The 24,543-nt window shown below is 38.2% G+C and overlaps 1 protein-coding gene across 1 annotated transcript in view; it reads right to left on the reverse strand.

The window, feature by feature from the left end:
- LRP1B (LDL receptor related protein 1B) overlaps positions 1 to 24,543 on the reverse strand; it is a 515,105-nt gene that overhangs the window by 267,388 nt on the left and 223,174 nt on the right. The window contains exon 7 of the mRNA XM_069021267.1: positions 10,952 to 11,114. Within this exon, the coding sequence (XP_068877368.1) occupies positions 10,952 to 11,114 (163 nt within the window). The remainder of the gene's footprint in view (positions 1 to 10,951; positions 11,115 to 24,543) is intronic.

A 24,543-nucleotide genomic window follows, 5' to 3' on the forward strand; every position in this document is an offset into this window, starting at 1 on the left:
CACGTGAGAAAGCTGCTCGTGCCACTTTATGAGCACAAAACTAAACATGACTTTTAAACTTACAATTCAATCACTCAAATCAAGGCAATTCCTAAAAAGCAAGGATGCAGCCTGTGGTTAGGAACTTTTATATGTGTTCCATGATATGTTTTTGGTATAGAAATCCCTTTAAAACCCAGTTTTCAGTTTCATCTACAGAAAATCCTATCACCTCTAAAAGAAAAACAAAACATCCTAAAATTTATATATTGACCCATTTTCCTTAGAATCTCTCAAATTCCTTCAAGTGGACAGACAAAACAAAGGGTTACTTGGGTGGTGATTCAGCCATACTTTTTAAATGACTGAAATGTTAGTAAACAGATTTATTGACATTTATTCCTCTAGAATACTGTTCTTTGACATTGTAAGCTTATAGATCTGCACACATCTATATGCTGTCTTATGGAGGATGTGAAATGCAAGGCTAAACATCCCTGCCAGACAGACAGTCCAAAAAGCCCCTAAGACATACTCCAACTTTTACATGAGTTGTATGCTAATGTCTCCTCAGACTTGAAAATTTTTCCTCTATTTACCAGTGTCTGCTAATTAAAATTATTTTTCCTGTTCTTTCTTTAATAAGAACTATAATATCCCTTGCTATTTTACAAGTCTTTTATAGGAAATAGTATGGATTTTCTCTTCTAGAATAGGTTACCATGGTTCCTGCAAGTTTTACACAGGCCATGGGGTTTTTACATCTTTTATTTCTTATTAATACCTCCAGATTTCCTCCAGCTTTTCTCTATCTTCCACCAAAAGGGGTCACATTGCAGCTGAGCTCCAGCAGGGCATGTTCACACCACTGAGCATAGCAACAAGGGCACTGACATGAAAGAAACCTCAGGAAAAAAATAAAATTGAAAAATCAATTTTTTAAAAAAAAATAACCATCCATGTAATCATGCCTGAGAAAACAGCAGTTCCATCAGGATGATATCATCATACTCCTGATGAATTAACTGAATTGACTGAATTCATCATTTTTGCTACTCTGGGTGGTTCTGGTTAATCCAGAGCCAGAGTAATGGACTCAATGATCCTTTTGGGTCCCTTCCAACTCAGAATATTCTATGATTTAGTGGTTTTATACTTCAAACATGGCATCTACACAGGTGGTTATTTATCTTGTGGGAAGAAGGAAAAGAATGGCATGACAAGAATTTATTAAAAAATTCATGGTTTACACAATTTTGCACTACTGCAATACTATGACAGTTAAAAAACACAATAAATATGTGGACTGCACTAGGAAAGCAGATTTGGAAAACTTTATAACATCATAATACACTGTGTTAAACATGAACTTTTTGTTCCTGTTTTCATTTTGTTCATTTTAGAGAAAAAAAAAAAACAACCCTCTCTCTCTCTATATATATATACACACACAGATATTTTTAAATCCAGAATAAAACAAGTACATCTTAGAAAAAGATGGGTCCTAAGCAGCTGTATTTTCAGTTCTGCTCTCCCACTCATGCAGTGCTCCAATTCATATCAGTACCTGTCTTTAACTTAAATGACCTTACAGAAGCTGGTTAGATAATAAGACAATCAGGTAATAAAATAAAAAAAAAATAAAAGGAGACTTCAAATGGACATGACATAATGGCCATGCATTATGGAGCCTTAAACTCCCATTTATATGCTCATTCAGAAACAAAGTGGCCTCAATTCTCTCAAGCTTAATTGCTTTCAACTTGAAGAAAATCACTGCTAGGGTGATTTAAATCATGTACTTTTTGCCAGGACATCTCAGTTATTTAAAAAAAAAAAAAAAAAAAAAAAAAAAAAAAGTACTTCAAGACTTCCATTCCAGGGAGAATAACCTGTCCATTTCCTGAGTCTCCTTTACAAAAAGCAAATTGTAATTCATAGATCCACAGTAATTTCAGTCAAAGATGAGCATTTTGAGCAGAAGCTTAATTGGTGAAGGACTGAAGGCGAGGGATGTGAGGACAGGCAGCAGAGTAACTACACCAATCACACAGGGAGAGGGTAAAGCTCAGTGGGAGGACAAGTCTTGGATCAGCTGTGGATGGCCCCAGGCAATGCAGCTCAGGGAGTTTTTTTGGGCTGTCGCTGCTCATGTGTTCAGCCTGGTTTGCTGAGACAGTTCTGATGTTTCGGGACCAAAAGCACCAGGCAAAGCTGGTTTGGGTAATGAAGATGCTGTCATTTGACAGCTGAGTCCTCCAGGAGAACCTGAGCCCATTGAGAGAGGCACAACTGCCTTCATGGTCTTGTGGACCAAACTTTTGATAAGTGAAGAAAAGTTTTACTGACTTACAAGCTTTTTTTTTTTTGTTAAATTTTCTTTGTACAAACCACAGCTATCTAGTGATTTCATCAATGTTTATGTATTCCCACTGATTTTCTCCCATACTTACTGACACTACCCAAATATTGTTCCTCTCAGTAGCAATATATGAAATCCATTATGGGGCACATGCTGCATAAGAAAAAAGGCTCACTTGAGTTCATGCTTCATCAGTATTACTCTAGTTAGCTTTTCATTCTCCAGGCACTACTGCTGTAATACCAAGTCTCAGAACATCAGTTCTGCACTATTTTAATAACACTGCCAGTGTTCACTTTGCCAGCTCGTTCACAAAAGATTATTACCAAAAGTACATCCTTTATCACTGCTATCAGTACCTTTTTTTTTCTCTGAATGCAACTTGGTTTGGGCCCAAATACAGTGCACCTTCAGGTATCTATAAAAGACTGGATATTCATTATACTCATCCATTTTGAAATGCAGCAATATTTGATTAATGAAAAGGTAGGCACAATAGCAAACACACTCACATCATTACTTGAGAACATGCATGTACCAAACCTATGCAAGCCTATTCTATTTTATTGTTTTGATTATAGCTGTCACTTTGATCCAAACCAATAACCTGATGTTGTTAATGAGCTCCTTTTTAATTCAGTTATGTCACATGCTTGGTATATCCTTCAGTTTTGTCTGAGTCCTTTTCAACTGAATAAGCTGATTTTTTCATACAAGCTCATATCTTTGCATGTTCATAATTTTTTTTATTATTTTTTTTAATTTTATTTTTTAGTTTGCTGGAGAAAAGAACCATAATTTCTCCTATTTTCTCTTTGCACATGAATGCAAAATTGTATCACCTTAGTTTTGGGAAGGAGAGAAGATGTGACAATACCCCTTGTTCCTTTTTCTCACCAAGAGCAGCAGCCACAAGGTTTCCCAGTGAGCAGACCTGTGCTGCTGCACTGGAATTGAAGCATCAAGGGAGAAGAGATCCAGGGGGAAATGTAAAGGTGACAGAGTTTTATGCCTCAGTTTAGTTACAACAATTAAAATTAAAAGATGGAATAGCACAGAACTGGAGGCAGTTTTTTAAAACCTGAGATCAGACAAAAAGTCTTCTTTCATCATTTTCTAGCAAGGGATAATAACAAAGTGGAAATAATTTTTGTCTGATTAAGTATCTTTGCTTCTCTCATCTTATTTTGGCCCCTCTATTACACCATCTCCAACTGTTCACAGCCTGAAGGAGGTGTGGAGGGGGAGGAGGAGATACAAAATATGAATTCTTAATGAAAACTTTCATATTATGATTAGTTACTACAAAGTTTTTGGTGTTTTTTGGTTTGAGTTTTTTAATGGGGTTTTTTTTGGTGGTTTTTTTTTTTAATGAAGAAAATTCTTTTCAGGTCATCTTGAAAACTTTTTTGAAGTGAGTGGGTCTTATATATATCTTACAGCTCTTTGAAAATCTTTGTGACAAGGAAAGGAACTGAGCTGTTTTAATAATGGCATGTTATTAAACCACTAATGATTTTGCTGTTTAAAAGTGAGCTTTAATGATTATAACTATCCTCTTTGATCAGCAGAAAATGGTGACTAATCTGAGAGGGAAAAAAACCACAAAGTTTTAAGACTCAGAATGTCTCCAAAGCCTGGTGGCTGCTATAAAAGCTCAGAGACAAGAGAGTAAAAAGAGAATAAAACAGGTAGCAAACAATAAGTGCAGATGTTTTATTTTTACCCTGAAATACTCCCCCGTCTAAATAACAATGAAACAAATAAAGAAAAATATATGGCTTGACCTCCCCTGCTTTTGAATTTCTTCTCTTCCTCCCCTGTAAGAATCTTCATCTCCTCATTGATACCTCCAGGCAAATATGAGGTGAATGCAAACTCTATTCACTGTGCCTGATACAAAGTCATTTATGATTTGACTTTTTTTTTTTTTTGGAAAGACATAGGTACAGAAGGAGAAGAAAAATAAAATTACTGTCAATAAATTTGATTCAGAAAGGTCTCTGTCCACCTCCCACCAGCTGACTTGCTCTTTGCTGGCTGTTGTGGATTTAGCAATGCAGGATTTGAGGGCTGGCCTCAGGTTCTGTCCCATCAAACATTCCATCAGAGACTTCACCTATCTTTTTACTAAGATCCTACCAAGAAGGACAGCTCTTACTGGTTACATATCTACCCATGATGCCAAATAGGTTCAGTTGTTAGCCCCAAACTCCTTCTGTCTATATCACCAATCTCTCTGACTCATTAAGGGCTGTTCTCCATCCTCTGGGATGGCTTTTCCATACTCCAGGCACCATCTCCTGTGCATGGCTCTCTAACAAGGAGAACTTCTCATTCAGTGCTGTGTAAAACTTTTCCCATTCTCTTGGATTTTTGGTGCAAAGTGCTCAGTGGACCTTACATTGCATTTTGACCTGACCAAGAAATATCCCACAGGGATCATCACATACAGCTTGAGAAAGAACATCTGCAACAGCATTTAATCACCCTGGATGACAACTGGGCTCACATGACCAACAGCCAATTTCCTCCTCTTCCCCCAGATTTCAGGGGAAGAATAAATTCAAAACTAAAAATGAAAATTAAAAAAAAAAATTAAAAAGGCAGAATTAACTCTTTTTAATGATTTTCTAATGATTAACTCTTTCTAATGATTTTTAAAGTTGCTGTTCAACTCTGACTCTGTTCTTATACAAAAGGCTGAATTTCAAAATGTCTTCTTACCCCCTTGCTTCCTCCTATCTTCTGAAATTTTAGACTGAGGCAAGTTTCCCTACTGTGTTTCAGAAAATGGTATTATGTATTTTTAATTATTATTTTCATACTGTGGCTTTGATTTGAGCCACAGCAAAATCTGTGCTTAGAATCCTTAGAATCAAACAGGAAGTGCGCACAAAAATATTTTTATATTTTTTTCCTCAGAACAAACTTCTGAGGTGATGAAGTGGATGAATTCAGCTGATAATTCTTCACTTGTTTCCCTTGTTCCCCCTTGTGAACCGCAGAGGTATCAACTGATTGCTATTCCAGACTTAAAATGCAACAGAGGAATTTTATTTTTTTTTGCTGTTGTGCATTTGTTTGTTTTCTTCCTGACTCACTAACATTAGCAAGAAACGGTACATAACACCATTACACATTAATAGCTGTTGTTCTTCAAACATCATCATAACACAATCTCTTCTTGTGTGCATTTACAAATGTTGTGTGAAAGAAAGAAGTGGAGCCTGTGGGGTTTTTTTGTATTTCTGCACCACAGCAGAAGGAAAAGCCGATTAAAAGATTTATTCAAATATTTACATGACACACACTGTTGCAGTATTAAAATGTGAGCTTGCTCCTTTTCCAAATCTCTTTAGCAGTCTTTTCTCCCCTTTGTTCCTAATACAACCTTTAAATGGCAGTCACAAGTTACAATGACTTCAGCCTGTAATTGTGCATCCCCGCCAATTCTTCTCTACCCCCTCCTCCTTTTTTCCCCCTAACTCTACCTTGTTTTTTATATTGACCTGCAATGTGCACGGGCCCCAGAAAGCCACCCAGGTCCTGGCTGCATCACAAAAAGCATGGACAGGTCAAAGGAGAGGATTCTGTCCCTCTGCTCTGCTCTGGTGAGACCCCACCTGCAGAGCTGCCTCCAGCCCTGGGATCCTCAACACAGGAAGGACATGGAGCTGCTGGAGCTGGAGCAACTCCTGAGGCCACAGAGATGCTCCAAGAGCTGGAGCCCTTCTGCTCTGGAGCTAGGCTGGGAGAGCTGGGGGTGTTCAGTGTGTTAAAGGGAAGGCTCTGGGGAGACTTTTAAGCCCCTTCCAGTGCCTAAAGGGGCTCCAAGAGAGCTGGAGAGGAACTGGGGACAAGGGCCTGGAGGCACAGGAATGGGGGAATGGCTTAAACTGAAGGAGAGCAGGTTTAGATGGGACATTGGGAAGAGAATCGTCCCTGTGAGGGTGGTAAGGCCCTGGCACAGGTTGCCCAGCAAAGATGTGAATGCCTCATACCTGGAAGTTTTCAAGGCCAGGTTGGACAGGGCTTGGAGCACCCTGGGATAGAGGAAGGTGTCCCTGCCCATGGCAGGGGGTGGAACTGGATGAGTTTTAAGGTCCCTTCCGACCCACACTTTTCTGAAATTCTATGATGATTCTATGGAGGTTCACGTAGGAGGTGTCTAAGCCATTTCCTCACTCCCAGTACTGCTCCACACTCTGCTCCACACATCCTTCCACACTCCAGCTTTGCTCTGCACATCCTCTTTGCAATGTCACCCTGTGTAACCACTATCCACACATCTCCTTATGTTTGGAACAGTTCTGTCAGTGGATGCTACGTCAATACCCTCCACGTGTCAAACACTCTCCTTAAAGTTCATCTTTTCCCAGTAGCCTGGGAAATATAGTAAAAAATTATGGCTGGCATCCCAAATAGCATCAGAGCCATTGATACAAGTTGCACATTTCTGGAACCAGAAGTAGCCCTGAGGCTGCAGCCTTATCTGCTTTCCCCATTTTCTGACACTCCCAAAGAAATCAGAAAATGAGTGTGAGCAGAAATAAAGACACCCTGGTATTTATATTACTCCCTGTATCTCAGATGTCTGAGCAGTATGATCAGGACTGAAGTGCTCCTGTTGGGAGGGAACTGCAGCACATCCCCCTGTCCAGGCATTTTCCTTTGTGAAATGGTGCTATGCATTCTCCACGGCCATTGTGGTGTGGTGGAAGGAAACAATTTACCCTGAGCACTGGAGGCAATTAAACAGACATATTTACAGAATAAACATGTAGATGTGCACAGTTAGCATTCCACAATATTAATTCCTAACATTCCTGAATGCATTCAAATATCACAGAGCTTGAACAACACATATTTTTTGCTTCCTATTAAATACAAAGAGATGTAGAGCCATTAAAAAAAAAAAATGCTCTATGTATAGACATTTAGCTGGTTGTGGCAGAGCTGGGAGAGAACCTAAATCTGATCTATCCTCTTGTGAGTTTTAAATGTGTTACCTTCCCTATCATCAGTGTCCGGTGATCAAAGTCTCATGAATATGCCAATGGATACTGGCTGGGATACTTTAAAAAACCATTCCCCACGAGCACAGCAGACTTTTACTGAGAACCTTAGCTAAACCCATTCTAACACAGCTGATATTTGTTTCATGTTGACAGTCAGCAGCACCATCATCAATTTTACACCAATTTCATGGACCAGCAAAAGTAATCACTTCTGTTCCTTGACCACTGAAGAAAAGAAGTCCTGCATTAAAAATATCATAACTACGAACGGCAGACATATGGAGCCAAACATCTTAGTTCAAAGGCATTTGATGGATAATAAATTCTTGTAAAACAATTTATTCTGCCTCTCTGTTGCCAATTGCCACTTTATTTCCTACTATCCTTGAACAAGATTTTCCCTCAATCCATGTTTCTCTGCCAAGTCTGGGCTCGGAAGTGCTCCCAGTGATCAGTGGAAACACATCCTTTGCCCCTGGAAATGTTCTCCTTAACACAGGTCTGATACTTACACTGTGCTACTCTTAGTTGATAATTAGTTAATTAGTAGATGAGTTGATGTAACAGATGAGTATCAGCACTGCAAAACTCCTGAGTAGGAAAATTCCAGTTCGTTGGGCGAGGGAGGTATTTTTCTGGTGGGTGTGCATTAGACCTAGTCTGGTGATGCCATGAAGATTTTTGCCTTTTCTTTTATACCCCTGTTATACCTTTTTACAACTTCTGTATTCCTAGTGCTTTTTGCCTGCATTCTTGGACTTGTTTGTTAAGCTGAGACGAAACATTTTAGAAGCTTGGTAGCCAGGGATCAGTGTGCCCCAGAGCCCAAGGTGCTCTCCAGAACACATTCTGTAAACCAAGATAGAACCATCCAGGGGAAGGTTCCTTGGGGGCTGGGGGGGGTCACTTGAGCCTCTCATTGGGGAATCTTTGATAGATCTGCTAATTAGTAACACCTATAATGTTATACCCAATGTTGGGGGGGAACACACACTCGGCGGGATGCATCTCGATGCACATGACCTGGACGTGTGCACCTAAGGATCCTTAAAATAAATACCAAGGTAAAATCCCTTTTCCCCTTCTAACAGTGTATGACTCTTGATTTTAACACCAGGAAAAGGCATCACTGGAATAACCCAAACATCAAACACAGTTCAGATCCTGCCAAAGTAACATGCTTAAATTAGAAAAATAACAAATTTGGTTCTTCAAGAGCTGTATGAATAGCAGAATCTTTGTTCTCTCAATTTCATATTCAGTTTTATGAGAATAAACTTTTATGAAAAGTTCTTTCACTCCCTGTGAGATACTAAAGAAGCTTAGTAGCTCAAGTTCCATTGTAAGCTCATAGGAGAATATATCAAACCATCACCACTAAACATCTAACAGAACTTGCAGGCACAGAGATGTAAAATTAACCACACTCAGAAAAGATATTCTTGAGTGCACTGAGGGGAACCATTTGGAACGAGCAAATTTTCCACTGTGCCTTGGTTGTTTTATGGATAAAAGCAGAATTTCTGGTTCACGACACAACTAAACCCATCACACATGGACATGAACACTCAAGAATAGCAGGGCTTGACCCTGTGCTACTACAGGAAGTTTATCACAGATATAAAGGCTTGGGATCACACTCTGAATTTCTTAGCATAGGAAATGGTCTCCTCTGTGCAAGCAGCAAGTCATTCAGAGCTCAACTTGCAATATGGTTTTAGTATGGACGCTTTTGTGACTTTTTAAATAAAATAAACCCACCAAGGTAGACAGCAATACCACACTAATTCTTTGACACCAAAATAAGTTTTAACTACTACCAGCATGAAAGAATTAAAAGAAAAGAAGGACAGAAAAAGAAAAAAAAAACCCAACAAAAACCAAAAGAAAGGATTAGAAGATTCTTAAATAGCCAGAATGCTTTTTGATTATCTGTTTGCATTCTGTACCAAAACCCAGTCAAAAACTAACAGAACTAATATATAAGTTGGGGTTTAGCAGTTAAAATGTATGTTAGATATCCAATTAACAGAACAACATATGTCAGATAATTAATAAAAATGCCAATAAAACCAGTAATGAAATAACTGCTGAACTGCAGTTATTCTAAGAAACATGTATTTTGAGAAAATTTTCCACCCAGTCTTTTCACCACAAAATAAATGGAGATTGCTTAATAAGAATCACACTGTAAAATATCATGATTGCTTGTGGCCTTTCCCACAGGCCAGCACTTCCATCTCCCTAAAACAGGCACTCTTTGCCTTACACATGGCACTGAGCAGGTGGCTCTCTGAGCAAGAATAGTTTGTAGCCAGCAGATAACAATGGAAGGAAAACAGTCCCTCATTTTTCTGTCCCTCCTCACAGCACCAAAGGCCGGGGTACAATTCCTACATCCCTGACAGATAAGATTAGCTTATAACAAGCTTTGGATTCATACAGTAAGTCCAGCAAAGAATCTACAAGTAAATGTACAGAAAAAAGACTGCTGTCAGCAAATTTGAAAGCTTCAAGTTCTTTCAGATCAGAACGTGCAGAAAATCAATTTCTACATGAATTTTTATTTTTCTTTTAGAACAACTCTGCAGTCAGATCGAGTCAAGCTTACCATCTGCTGCAGGGAGAAATACAGCCATACTCAAGATTACATTATCAAACTTCTTTGTAAACTTTACATGCAAGCTGTTCCTGTCAGAATTGAAGTCATTGTGATAATGCATCTTAATATTCGGTCAGGCTTTAAATAAAGACTGACAAAAGTCTACATATGGATGACAAGCTGTTCTACAGTAAATATTTTTGTATTTATTGAGAAGGGGCTTATGGCAGTTTAGGACACATTCCATCAGGCATTTTGGTCTGAACTACTTACTGACTAATGAAACCAAGATAAAAACAAAATTTTGGTGAGGAGTTTTGAACAGGGATTTTAAGTTAACTTGATCCTTTTCCTACTCCTATTTAGTTATGCTTTTACATCATTATTGCTTGAAAGCTTTTCCCAGCTGGTGGATGTTGTAGAATGGAAGATATTTAGTACCCTGTGTTTTAAGCAAGGCTTAATTTCCAACTAGCACTGAAGGTAGCTATCTATGGAACAGAAAAAACAAACACAATGTAATTTTACCATTATAGCTGACCCCCTAAAGCACAGTAAAAATTCTTCCAATATTTTTGTGTAAATAAACTTGTTAAACTCATTTCCAATATTCCCGTAAATGAGGGGATACAGCATAAAAATCCTTCAAGAATTCCTTTTCCACATACTCTAGTTAGAAACACAGCTTACAGAAAAGCAAATGCAAAAGCAAATGTTGTGACAAGTAGGTTAAATTGCTTTTTCAGTTTTGACTCCATTTTGAGAAGTTACAAGGCACATGCTGCAATTAATATTGCAATTAACCTAGTTAAATGTGTGCTCCAAGTTCATTACACATTATTGCTTTATTAGAGCAACTATACAAGTAACTCAATACAGCAAAGTAAAAATAGTTTTTAAAACACCTGCATGAAACATTTATTATGTGCAATCACACACAAGCATGCCTCATGTAAAATAAATCCTAATGCAAAGAAATAACCTTACCCTGAGGTTGGATCAACAGCTATGGCCTTGGGGTTGTTAAGGTCCAGCTCGATGAGGGTCACACACACTGACCCGTTCTGGCTGCATACAAAGATCCTGTCGCTGACGTGATCCACAAAGTAAAAATTCCCCGTGATCCAGTCGATTGCTATTTGCTGCACATCTGCCAAAAAAAAAAAAAAAAAAAAAAAAAAAAAGAAAAGAAAGAAAGAAGCTCAGGAGTGCAGTTTCAATCCAAGAAAGCGGCTGCTGGCTGCTCTGCCAGCAGATGCTCCACTCACTTAAGGAGCTCCAGCTGCTTTACATCTATTACATGGTTTCTAATAAGGAATCCAATTCTCAATACACAAATAGTGGTGGGGGAGAATTTTTCCTTTTCAAGTACAGACATCTGACTGCAACCTCAGTGGTGTGAAAGACATACATTTGTTTGGAGCTCTCTTCAATATTTTTAAGTCTGTCATTGTGGGTTTTTCTGTGGTCTCCTCAGAAGTGACACCACTGAATGATGGTGCACCTGTGAAACGGCTGAAGCTGATGGTACCAGACTGCTGGCAGAAGGCAGCTTGGAAGACACTCAAATTCTGAATTTAGTGTTCTAGGATGTCTGCTACACCGTGGGGATGGAACATTGGTAAAGGTTAAAAGAGTTTTTTGGCTATATTTGAGGGGGGCTAAAAGCAGACTAGAAATACTTCAAGGAAATAAAAACAACAACAACAACAAAAAAATGCATGTCTAAACACACCAGATCTATGCATTCATTTTCATGGAAAACACTTTTTTCTTGTAGTTCTGGGGTATCTGGATGCAGCCAGATTTCTGCTAATTGCCACAAGAAGTAGCACTGGAGTAACTGCCTGCGTGATAATACAGAGACATTTATTAACAACGAAGCTTTCCTTCTCAGGACACTGTGGCAGCTTCACAGCCCCCTAACACAACTGCTTACCCAATTCTGAAACCACTTTCTGTAAATGCCTTATAAATCCTGCATTCTTCTTATAAGTCACCTGACCTACCCATAAACAGTCTTATTGTTACAGTAAGCAAAAGTATAGAGAAGTGCAAAGAACACAACTTTATCAATTTCATTTAACTAAGATTTCTTTTCTTCCTCTTGTTGACAGTACTGTATTGATAACACTCTGTAAGACTTAGTTATTCTTAAATTAAGAGTAACTCAATTAATAGAAAAATATTTCCTGTTAAATGTTTTCAATGTTCACTTTTAACAATTTTTTAAGAAAAATAATATATGTTTATTATATCACAGTGGTTTCAAAACAGTGCTAGCATAAGCACAGATTCTATCATGGTGAGAGAAGGCAGATGTGATACAGTATAATTTCTTGTAGTAGCTTTCTTTTTCCTTTTAACTTTCAGTTGTCTGTATGTTTATCATCATTCAGATGTGGGATTTTTAGGTTTGCTTTCCACAGTCCAATACAAAACTGCTGCTGCCATCACATCCACGCTGTACTGGAGAGCAATAAGTAAACCTGATGGAGCAAAAATTGTCTTCATTCAGTTTTTGATGATACCTCAGGGCTTATGAGCCTTGTACTTGCTTGAAACAGACATGGAGGCTCATTTGTCGTCCTTCAAAGTGCAGGTAGCTTAAGATTTACTCAATGAAATAGCAGCAACACCAACTGTATCCCACCTCAGCCACCCCATTGCACAGTTCACTGCTGTCTTCTGTCTCTCCCATTCATGCCCTTCTACTACTCATTTCCCTTTTAATTCCAAGTGAATATTGGGCCTGATAGGTCCTATTACAAAGATCTGCTGAGCCAGAATAAAGGAATGCTCCATTTAGCCCAATATCCCAACTCCAGAGGAGGCCAATGTCAGATGCACTGTGAGATATGTGAGCACTGATGTATTTTAGACAATAGGAAGAAAACACTTTTTTTTTTTCCTCCCCTTTTCCAAGCAAAATATAGGACATGCTTTTAAAAATACCAGAAGAAAACTCTGTGCCTCTGAAAATCTGTAACAGTTAAAGCATATTCGATGTGTCTGCTTGCCATTTTCTGAAGCTGGATTCATGGAATGAAAAATTTATGGTTTACTGATTCAGGGAGACTTTTGAAAAATGCAGATAAGCTTCTATGTAACAGGAGCATTTCAGGAAATATTGTTTATACAGGACAAAAGGTACAAAAGGAATCCAATTTCAAACATTTGTAGAAATAAAACTAGTAATTAAATTCCTGCAATGGGAGCTCTAGACGATTGCTGTACACTGGGAAGTAGATGAAAAAGAACAAGGTTAAGTAGCAGCTTGTTGGAGGAGGGTATGTTTTTCTTTTTATTGTGTGAAAAATGTACCTGTTTTTAGATAAATGTGATATATATGTGAAAGGCACATCACACACAGGTTATTGGATTTGTTAACATAACAGTACTTACAGTTATAAAATATTTCCTTGATGCCATGAAGATTTTTGCCTTTTCTTTTATACCCCTGTTATACCTTTTTACAACTTCTGTATTCCTAGTGCTTTTTGCCTACATTCTTGGACTTGTTTGTTAAGCTAAGAGACTCAACATTTTAGAAGCTTCGTAGCCAGGGATCAGTGTGCCCCAGAGCCCAAGGTCCTCTCCAGAACACATTCTGTAAACCAAGATAGAACCATCCAGGGGAAGGTTCCTTGGGGAGGGGGGCTCACTTGAGCCTCTCATTGGGGAATCTTTGATAGATCTGCTAATTAGTAACACCTCTAATGTGATACCAGTGTTGGGGAGGGGGTCAGAAAAAAAAGAGAGAGAGAGTCTCGGCGGGGTGCATCTCAATGCATCTGACCTGGACATGTGCACCTAAGGATCTTAAAATAAATACCAAGGTAAAATCCCTTTTCCCCTTCTAACCGTGTGTGACTCTTGATTTTAAGACCAGGAAAAGGCATCATCCTCTGTTCTTTCCGTAGGTTTTTGGTAACATATCACAAGAAATTGCACCAAACAGGATTTTTTATGGAAACCAAGAATGATTAATTCAAGGTCATATTAGGGATAACCATTTGCATTAGGTAGTTTAAAAGTGAGCTCAGCATTCCAGGAGAAGGGACACATCCAGAAGCAGTACCACACCATAACCTTTGTGTCAAACAGCACTGGTACCTCTTAACACCCATTTACCCAATTTCCCTTCCCCAGCAGGATGCTTTTGGGAAGGGCATGGAAATCCCAGCAGCTCAGGCTATTGGAGAGGTTTAGGCTCATGCCAACTGCATTCCTTGTAAAGCTGCTCCTTCCATGTTTCAAGACTTTTATCATAGAGTTTCCAGAAAAAAGCAACACATTAATTCACAGTAATTTTCTTCTTCAGAAGAACAGACTTCCTCGGAGAGGTGTCCTGCTATGCAAAGAACACTTCCCTCAAACCAGACCATCACTGTCATTAGCAATTAACCTGGACACTGAGCACACAGGGGCATTTGTGTGTTGTAGATCCCACTGATCTGCTTTGGGTTTTGTGTCTGTTCCATGCCCTCTGTATTGGACACATCCACCTTCTCACAAGAGAAACTGATAAAAAATTGTCCAAGTCCATTCCCCCACCAAATCAAATTCTACAGGGGAAATCCCCCTCAGTTAGCAGATAATGGGTGCTGTGAATCCTGGTTTAATCTGCAGGAAGCTGCTGTGAATGGTTCTCCAGTTATCACACAATTTGCATGCACTGTAAGCCACAGAGGTAAGGCTGTGGTTGGACTGGGGACTTCTAAAAAATATATATATAACTTCAAGAACTTACTGAATTCATTTCATGCCTAGTTCTGGATTCATATATAAACCCCACTAGGTACAGATGTCTGGTCCACTCACATCTTTAAAGTAATGAATCTTTTTTTCTTTCATTCACACCATTTCAGAAGTCTCTAAAAAGAAATGTTTCCCCTTGAAAACACACATTTATTCTGAGCAATCTTCTATATAGTTCTGAGGGCTTTTCCTATATTAATAACAGTTTCCTTGGAGAATTTCTGCCAAATGGGATCATCTTTCCTTTATTACTTTCTAAAAACTAGGATTTCCTCTTAAGGACTTCATAAAGAATAGTTAAGACAGCATATAGGTTAAATTCTGCTCTACTTAATGATGTTATGTAGACTGTGGGCACAGCAAAACTGTGTCTGGAAGTGAACTTTTCCTATTTCTTTTAAACACACAGACATTATTAGACCTTTAGAGAAAATAATAATTTCATATGAGGGTGGCTAAATCTTCAAAGGGACTTGGAAATATATGTCTTATGGCCAAACCACAGTTTATGGAAATCACAGAAAAATAGAATGGCTGTCTTCTTTCACTTTGATTTCCCAACATATCCCTTGTACTGTATGAATTATTACATTTATTTCCATTTCAAATCAAGACTTGGACAAGACTTCAGATCTTCAGCAGAAGAGAGGGAAAACCAGTGACATATTCTTGTATTTCTGTTACTGCTGTAATCAAGGATTCTGCCCATGCACTGTATATTAAAATCAGTACTACATTAACAGATTTCATTATTCCGAGATGTAGAAACAAAAATTAGCAAGCTTTTTCCTGTTAAACACTTTAGTATAAACACTGCTTATTTTTAATGTAAGAACTGAGTGGTTTTGACAAACTTCTGGTTGAACTGGGGCATGATTTTGGATGAAATATAATTAAAATTAAAAATATTTATTGACCTCCCTATATGCTTCTTGTCAATAATAAAAGAGACAGACACTCACTATTTTAAGAGAAAGAACTTAGCCTCTACTGCCTTGTATAGTAAATTTCTCCTTATTCTGGACATCGATGCAATGAGGACCTCATCATATATGCACATATAAATCAGTATTGATCCCATGTTTAGATTTTCCCCACATTAATATATAGTTGCAAAATATATATTTGAAAGTGCTTAAAACAATCTCTTTTTTTTTTTTGGACACAAAAATGCTGGGTTGTTTGTTGGTTTGGGTTTTTTTTTTTTTTTTTCTATTGCAAAAATTGATTCTAAAGGAAGAATTATTTTGATTATTTTAAATTACTTATTTTTCTTCTACAACACATATATCTCCCTCTGAATGCAATGACCAAACTGGCATGGCCAGACTTCGTTTAGGTTATGATTGAGTTAGAAAGAAAAAAGAGATAAAATCTTGTATTTATCAAGGAACAAACAAATTTTATTGCAAAGAAATGCAGAAAGACACTTGGGGATGGACTTTTTGCCTCCATTGAGTAAAAAGCCAAGTTTTGAACAAGACAAGGAGCACCAAGGTTTTTTATTCTACAACAGCCAGTGATGGTGAGAGCAGTAAGTAGTGTTAAAACACGTAAATGACAAGCTGTGAAACCTTGCATCAGCACTGCCTTTGCTGTGCCTCTCTTCTGACATTAATGTTCATAATTAGGAGCCCAGACAGCCTTATACTGACACTGTGGCTTGGGAAAGGGAAGCTGGAATGAATTTTTTCTGTGCCCCTTCTACTACCAAGAATTTGCCATAATTCTGTCTGCAATGCCACTTAAAAAATATGATTTTTATTAAAGATGTCACCATTCAATAAGTCAGACACGCTGGGGTCTCAGCTTTTAACAGCCATGTCCAGAGTGATTATTACATAAGTTGAAAAATGAAAAATTAAGTGAAAAATATCCATCCATCTTTTTTCAAATGACTCATCCTCAAATATCTGATTCCTCTGAGTTAAATCAGCCTTTGCAGATACTCTTTGTTAGAAGCACAATGCAGAACCTAAAATATACTAAATTTAAATAAGCACTTTAAAGCATCCAGACTTCAAGTTCCTAAAAGGAAGAGAAAGCTTTTCCTTTTCTTTGTGGAGTAAAATCATTTAAATTTCAATCAATTTGGTTACTGACAAAAATATTGTTGGCTTTCTTTCAACCCTAGAGCATAATACACTGCATTAAAACCTATAAACGTGAATACTGAGGCAATAGCAGTTTCTCCAAGCTAAAGAATTTTCAAAAATATAAGCATAATCTAAATATTATGAATACTTAATTAAAGCATCCTGATAGCTCAGAAAGACACAAAATCCCTTAGAGATGTGGTCGATTCAGGCACTCTGAGATTCGGGCATTCAGCTTCCAACCAGGTAGAGAGGAGAACAAATCCGGGCATTTGGTGAGGAAGGGGAACAGGCTGTGGCTGCCCCATCCCTGGCAGTGTCCAGGGCCAGGCTGGATGGGCTTGGAGCAACCTGGGATAGTGGAAGGTGTCCCTGCCCATGGCAGGGGAATGAGATATCTTAGAGGTCTCTTTCAACCCAATCCATTCTGTGATTCCATGATTCTACATTGGCTGAGGCTGAGTATTGTGCAGGTACTGAGAGAGAAATGTGGAAGTGTGGATTTAACAATAAACCTCCTCCTCCTCCTGTTGGAAAGCCAATAAAACAATATTAAAAATACAAAAACAAGAATCACATCTTCCTCTTCTAACAAATTCCTTTACAGAGCACTCAGAGGAAATGTGAGGATGCCCCAGGAATGTTTGTGTCCTTCCCAGGAATTTTACAGCAGGGCAGCAGAATCTGGTCCTAAATTCTTAAGGATATTTCTTTTACTTTTGTTATAGGATGATTCTATCAGGAAATGCATCAAGTTTCTGGAATGAGTAAGATGAATGAAATTTCTGTTATTGTGTGTACAGTGCTGGCTGTGATGCCAATGGGTTAAAAGAGCAAGGAAAAAGTGAGAAACAATTAAATAAGGGCCTTGTGAGCAGCCCTATCTTTTAATCCTGACTGTTGAGATTTTTGTAGAGTGAATTTTCTGACATCAATCTCATGTCAGAAATAAGTAAGAATAGCTGAAAACCATAACATTCCTAATTTCTGCATTACTGAGTTTCAAACACATTGCCCAGTGACTGCAAACCTGTAATGGGGTCCCAGTGGCCCGTGTTCATGCTGAACAATAAAGACAGATTTATGGAGGTACATAGCTATAACAGTCTTGGTTTTTTTTTTCCTTTTTAGCTGCACATTCAAAAGCTTCTTATAAATCTAGTGAGGCTGTAAATCAAACCCAGTTATTTACTTCAGAGCAGTTAAGTCACCCACTGTTAAAATTAAAGCATAATTCAGGTGCAACAGGCGTCCCATCAAGCACGTGGCCTCGGAGAGCAGCTGTGGGGACCCGGAGTGGCTGCACCAGGCTGGGACATTCCTTTCCTTCAACCACCTTCCAGCAAAGCCAGAAATCCACCACCTACCACCTCCCTAGGACTGCCCCCTGAAAGCAGTTATGAACCCCACAAATCATCATCACACAACAATAAAGCCGCTTAAACGTTTTTCCACAGACATGCTAAGCAGTAGATTATTACAGTGTGAAGACATGCCAATAAATATATGGAGCTACTTTCACAATGCAAAGTATTTAAGGGAAATGACTTCCAGAGAGAGTTTTAACAATTTAATACCAGAGGTAAGCAATAGTGCCTTAAGAAATGCTTTTGGGGAGATAATTTAGAAGTGAATTATCTCTGACAACTCTTAAAGAGTGGGTAGGGCAACAAAAGAAAACTCACACTGCACATTTTCCATAGAAGGCCACATCTGTCAGAGAACACTCATTCACAGCACCCAGATATGTAGGTTCTTGCAACTGCAATGCAGGTCATAATTCTGTAGGATAATTTCATTTGGAGCCCGCTCTATCTGCTGTTAGCAATATATGGTCTACACAATATGAAATGCAGGACATGCCATGGCCCACTGCTATAAATCAATCCCAAAGGACATCATTACACTGCATTTTAATCAGAAGGTAATACTGACCATAGAGTATTTAATTTTGTTATACAGACATATCCATATTGGGCATGAAAGTCTTTGTCTCCATCTCAAACATGTTAGGGGAAAAGGAGAAGACATTCCACTTTAAAAAAAAAAAAAGAAAAAAAAATCCCAACTTTGCTAAAATAAATAGAACTTGCTTTTAATAGAATTAAAACTGCATACAGAGTCCATTTTAAATCCAGCTTGAGAATACCAACTTAGACAATACTAGAAAATCTAAAAATATTCTCAATAATAAAAAAAAATATGACCTGCACAGTTGGCAAACATTCACCTCATTTCTTCACATAATATTTCAGAAACAAAACCCTATAATGTACTTTACTAGATGAAATAGCCTCTTTTTTAGGGTTGCTAAGGAAAGAAAAAGAACTTGCTTCTTATATGAAGGACATTAAGCTTTTTTCTTCATCTCCTCTCTTCCCTCTAACAGAGGGATCACCATACCATGCCAGCAGCAGGCTGGCACTTCTGCAAGATTCTCAAACCACTGCACAACACCTACAAAAGTAGTTTGAGCAAAACAAACAAATAAAACCCCTTCTGTCCACTAATGCTGCCAACAGACAGTAACAGTGCATCCCAGGTAAACACTGCCTCATCCTCCCTTTCTCCCTCTCTGTCCTTTGCTTTTTTCCAGCCATTTACTACATATTTTCAATATCAAAATAGTAACCTTTGAGAAGACTATTATTCCTTATATGTGACCTGATCAACAAAGCAGACAACTGCCCAGACTTAAAATATCTACATTGTTACTGCACTTAAAAAATAAATAAAAATTCCTTGCTAACTTATTTCCAGTAATGCAAGAAGTAAAAGTAAAACATGGCTTTAGATTTATACATAAATTATTTTTCTATCCATTTTCAACCAGACATCAGGACACTGCATTTTTGTTTATTTATTTCTCTCATCACCACAGTAGTGCTGCTATTGGTCTACCTGAGCATTATCTTTATCAGAATGGCACCATAGATCCCATTAAAAGTCTCATAAATCACTCAAATAGCTGCTGCTTCCAGAAATATGTCACCAACTCAGTGTGCTTATATTTGCAGAACCTGACCTTTGCTTTCAGGCAGCTTCCAGCCCTTCCCAAAACTGGCCACTCCAGGAAGATGCAAGGCCATAATCCCAACTCTTCACAACCACAGAAGTCCCAGGTACCTTGTGCCAACCACTCCTGTATTTGTATCCCCTATCATTTCAGTGTTTCAGGTTTTAAACCTCACAGAGTCTGTGACTCGCTGCTTAGAGGGGAAATGCCATCCTGTTCATCTAGGAAGAACACTGGTCTCCTGACTACCAGCATATTGCCTTTCTTCCCAAATCACCTCTCCTTTCATGTAAATGGTCAAATGAAATTGTCCCTTGCAATGAAGTGCAGAGGAGAGACACAAATATGCACAGCACCCTCCTCCAGGTCCCCTTGTCTTCCTCCAAGGAATAGTTTCTGCCTAGAAAATGTTTGCCTACCCTGATGTGAGATCAGTTCTGTGCTGAGTGATCCCAAAGGCAGCACAGGACATGGTGTGACCCTGAGTGGAGCAGGGGCACAGCTCCAGGTGCTCCTCAGACCCAGGTCCCTCAAGCCAGCAGCAGCTCTGCTCTGCAGAACATGGGGCACAGAGCATTCACAGACTGTCATAAAACACGTTTTCTCATTACTTCATCTTACTTGAGTTGCCTTTTCCCAGTGGGTTTGTTTCTGGAGGTAATGCAGTGGTTATAACTGTTTAAAACAAATCTAAATTGTGCAACCAGTTGTACAGACTCAATGCCTAAACAATATATTCTCCAAAGAGTCTTAAGAGGAAAATATGTATTTTCAGGCACAGCTAGAAGAGAAAAGGCACTAAAAGAAAAGGCACTAATCTCTTAAAACACATTATACTTATCTCCATATATATCAATATAAAAAACCTCCACCATATTAAATAATGGCATCATATATTTAAGTAAAATAGCAAGAAATGACATGTAAGTCAAGTTCAAAAGTGCTCACAAGAGTGAGGGTGCCCTGAACTGCCAGCTGTGGCACAGATCCCCACACCCTCCTTGGCCAGCTCATTATTTTTGCTAACTCAGTGTGACAGAAATGTTACAGAATTACACATGCACAGAGAACTCAAACTTTGTCCCCAGCTCAGAAGTGTCACAGTGAATTCCTGGCCCAGCACATCGAGGGGCAGCTGCTGGGTGACATGCTGAGAAACCTCAGAGCATCGATTTTATGGAAGCAAACTGACCCTCTGCATATCCTGTCCTTCTCATTTAACTGCTTACAATGGTCCCAACACTTTTTTTCCGGAACAAAGAAAATCTTGAGTCTGATTTTAGCAAAAGTGATTTCCCCTGGTTAAAACATTTGTTGTATGTAATTTGTCAGTTTTAGAAAAGTGCTTCGCTCACCTATAAAAAATGTTCAAGCAAACACAAGATTTTATTTTATTCAACTCAACTGACAAATAGTGAAAAGGACGAAATTTGTTCTTACATTTTATTTATTTCACGATGCTGACACTATCCATAAGACTTGCAGCATTTCAAGTTCTACTCAAAAGCTGAAGTCACAAGAAAGTTGTAAATCAAATGTCCTTCATTTTAAGCAGAAATCCACAATTTTGTGTATTGAGAACTAAGCCAATATTTCCATGGACCAGAGATAATATCTGTTGAGCCAGTCATTGCCACTGCCAGTCAAAAGAGTTAAAAACTGAAGAAAGCAATCCTATACTAAATCCCCAAATCAGATGGTACTTTTAATTTGTCCATTTTTAATTTGTCCACCTCCATTCCAATCTAAATAATGCTCATAACTTTGCAAAACATGCAATTCATCTTTTTGTAAGGGGTCCTGATAAAGTGATAAGGAAAGAACAAATCCATTATTTATTCTGACACACACAAACCTTTTGGTGTGTCTCTGTCATAGACTCCAGCCCAGCACAGAACTACCCAGGCTACTGGGAGTACAGAAAGCAGATTAGGCAAGATCTTAAGGTGCTATAGCAGCTGGCTTTAATTTAATACCCATGTAGCTTCTGATTTCAGATTTACTTCCATTAATGCAATTACTCATTATTATTCATTTCTGAAAAGCATGCTCTCTATTTACCCTTTTCCCTGCAGTAGAACAAAGCATCAGATCAAAACCTGAGTTTCAAAACACAGCAATTACCAGAGGCCACAAGTTTGATCAGGAGTCACAATATATGTGATTTTAGTCTATGACTCTTTTCATTGCATAAGACATGGAAACAGATCTCTTTTTTTGCCTTTTCCTGCTGCTTCCCGAAGATATACAGCAGGTGGGATGTGTGGTTCAGCTGTGCCATTCCCTGTGGGTCACTTCCCTGCAGATTCAGATCTCTGGGTACACAGACAGCACAGAGAATTCCTGACACTGCTCAGGCTCATTGCTAACAAAATACTGTTCCCTCATGGCTTTAGCTACTGATAAATCTCTGCCTGGGATGGACTTTGGTCTGTAATTGCTCAAGTGCTTCGTTTTTTATACCTAAACATGGTTCCAGTTATGATGTTGGATGTAAACAAACCGTATTTTGGAGTTTATAGTTTTTATGTCCCCTTTGCTCCTATAAAGGCAAAAGCACTTTCAAAGAAGACACAGACTTTTTAAAGTTTTCTGCAGTGTTGATCTGTGCCTCAGGAAAAATCTTTAGGAGGCAGAAGAACTCATCTAATGACAAAATCCAAAGTGCATTATGAAAAGAAAACCAAAACCAAAAAAAAAAACCCCAACAAAACAAAACAACAACAACAAAAAAACCAAAACCAAATAAAGAATCCTTGACTTCTTCAGTTGACTTTAGTGAAGTGATTCAGGTTTTGAATGAAGTCTGAATTAAATATTTGCATTAATAAAAAAATATCTGGAAGTGTGGTAAATTTGCTGTCAACTAGTCTAAATGAAGCAAACTTGTTTAGCATCGTATGTGAGAGACATTTACAAAGATATTTTACCACTCAAGAAGACAACCACTGGCTAAACTGTAAGAGATGTGAAATTTATAAACACAATAATAAAGTACCAGTAGAAAGCAAAAGAAATTATGCATATGTAATTAGCATATTGAAATATACTGAAATATTAACCAGATATTTTATTACCAGTAAAGAAAGTTTCTAAGAGTGCACCTGAAGCCTCAAGTTCATAAACAACTTGACTGAAATGAGCAGGTTACAACTGTTTGTCTCCTCTATATCTCCTGTATCTTCTCCTTGGAAGAAAGGCAGAAGACCAGCCCCTGTGAACACTGAGGAAATCTGGAATAGTTCCAAGAATAGTTCCAGTGGCTACCAAGTAAAAACCAAAATGAAACCAACATGGTGCATATGGATGTCAAAGTTTTATGGAAAAATGTGAGTCTAATCCCATAAAACATGCAATACTTAATTCCTCATCTCAGGAAAAAAAAAAAATTACTTCTGAATTTTGGGGTTATTTTAACCAATGTTTCACTATTGTTGTATCTGAGGGATATAAGTTCTTTTGTAAAATATTCACTACAAAACTGTGTGATTTACATCAGCAGAAACCTAGTTATCTACACATAACATTTTTATAACCCCCACAATTTCTTTATTCCATCTTCAAAACCTTGTTCACAAAATCAAAATGTTACTGTTTTACAAGCAGCATAATAATTCAATTTGACAGAGACGAAGAGCCCCTCAGCATTCTGACTGATAAATTTATGTGGTAACTGATACTATGACAAAAAAGTCCTTTTTTCTTTAGAAAACCCTTCTGCTGCTGTGGGAGTTTGCTTGCTTGCTCTTGCAATTCCTCCCTGGGGAAAGAGCTTTTCTACCCAGGATGGGTTGGGATGGAAGGAAGACATAAAAAGATCCAGTCATGTCCCTCTTTAGGACTACAATGAAGCCAATTAAGAAGGAAGTCCAGAAATGGTGAGCTAGGAAGCTGATAAAACAGGGAAAAGGGAATATGACAATTCGACACTGACAACTTTTGTCTCTCTCTTTGCAGAGACAGCATTCAGGAGACTGTTCCAGGCAAAGCCTAGGAGTTTAGAGAAGGGAAAAAAAGAACAATCCAAACCAAAAACAATCAAAATTTTGCACTGAGAAATGCCATTGAGGTAAGACTTTTTATTTCCTGTACTCAGTCTGAGATTTAACTGTCCAGGGCACAACTACTGAAAAGTAAATTAAAAAAAAACAGACAGCACGCCAGCTTTGCTAAGAGCAGAAGACAACAACAGGGTTTTGACCAATATCAATGCAAGATCAATTGTGGAAGCTGGATGAGTAACAAAGCTTGAGAAATAATAGCATCACATCTTTGAATGGCTAAAAAAATCCATTTGTGGCAATTAACAAGCAGTTAATAAGTAGCTCTGGTGTCAAAAAGGATTAAGTGAAGAAAACCTAACTTGGGAGGGAAATGCCACCAATTCAGGCTCTCTGCCATGGAAGCCTGTGCCTCAGAGTGACACAACACAATGTTATGGTGACAATACTCAAACCAGCAGCACAAATCTCAAGCAAATGGAATCACCTGTATCCAAAAGATGCACCAAAAGCAGACAGATCCTTCACAGCTAATATTTAGAACCCCCTAACAGAGCCAAGGCCCTCTTAGGATTTCAACTATACAGATTATATCTTAACTTTTGTGCAAACACCATCAACAATTGAGATACAGACCTGATTATGTGAGTATTATTAATTAAAAAAAGATAAGGAACTTGCAGAACACAGCACAATCAAAGGATA

The sequence above is a fragment of the Aphelocoma coerulescens genome, chromosome 7 (assembly GCF_041296385.1).
Source record: "Aphelocoma coerulescens isolate FSJ_1873_10779 chromosome 7, UR_Acoe_1.0, whole genome shotgun sequence".
Classification (NCBI taxonomy): domain Eukaryota; kingdom Metazoa; phylum Chordata; class Aves; order Passeriformes; family Corvidae; genus Aphelocoma; species Aphelocoma coerulescens.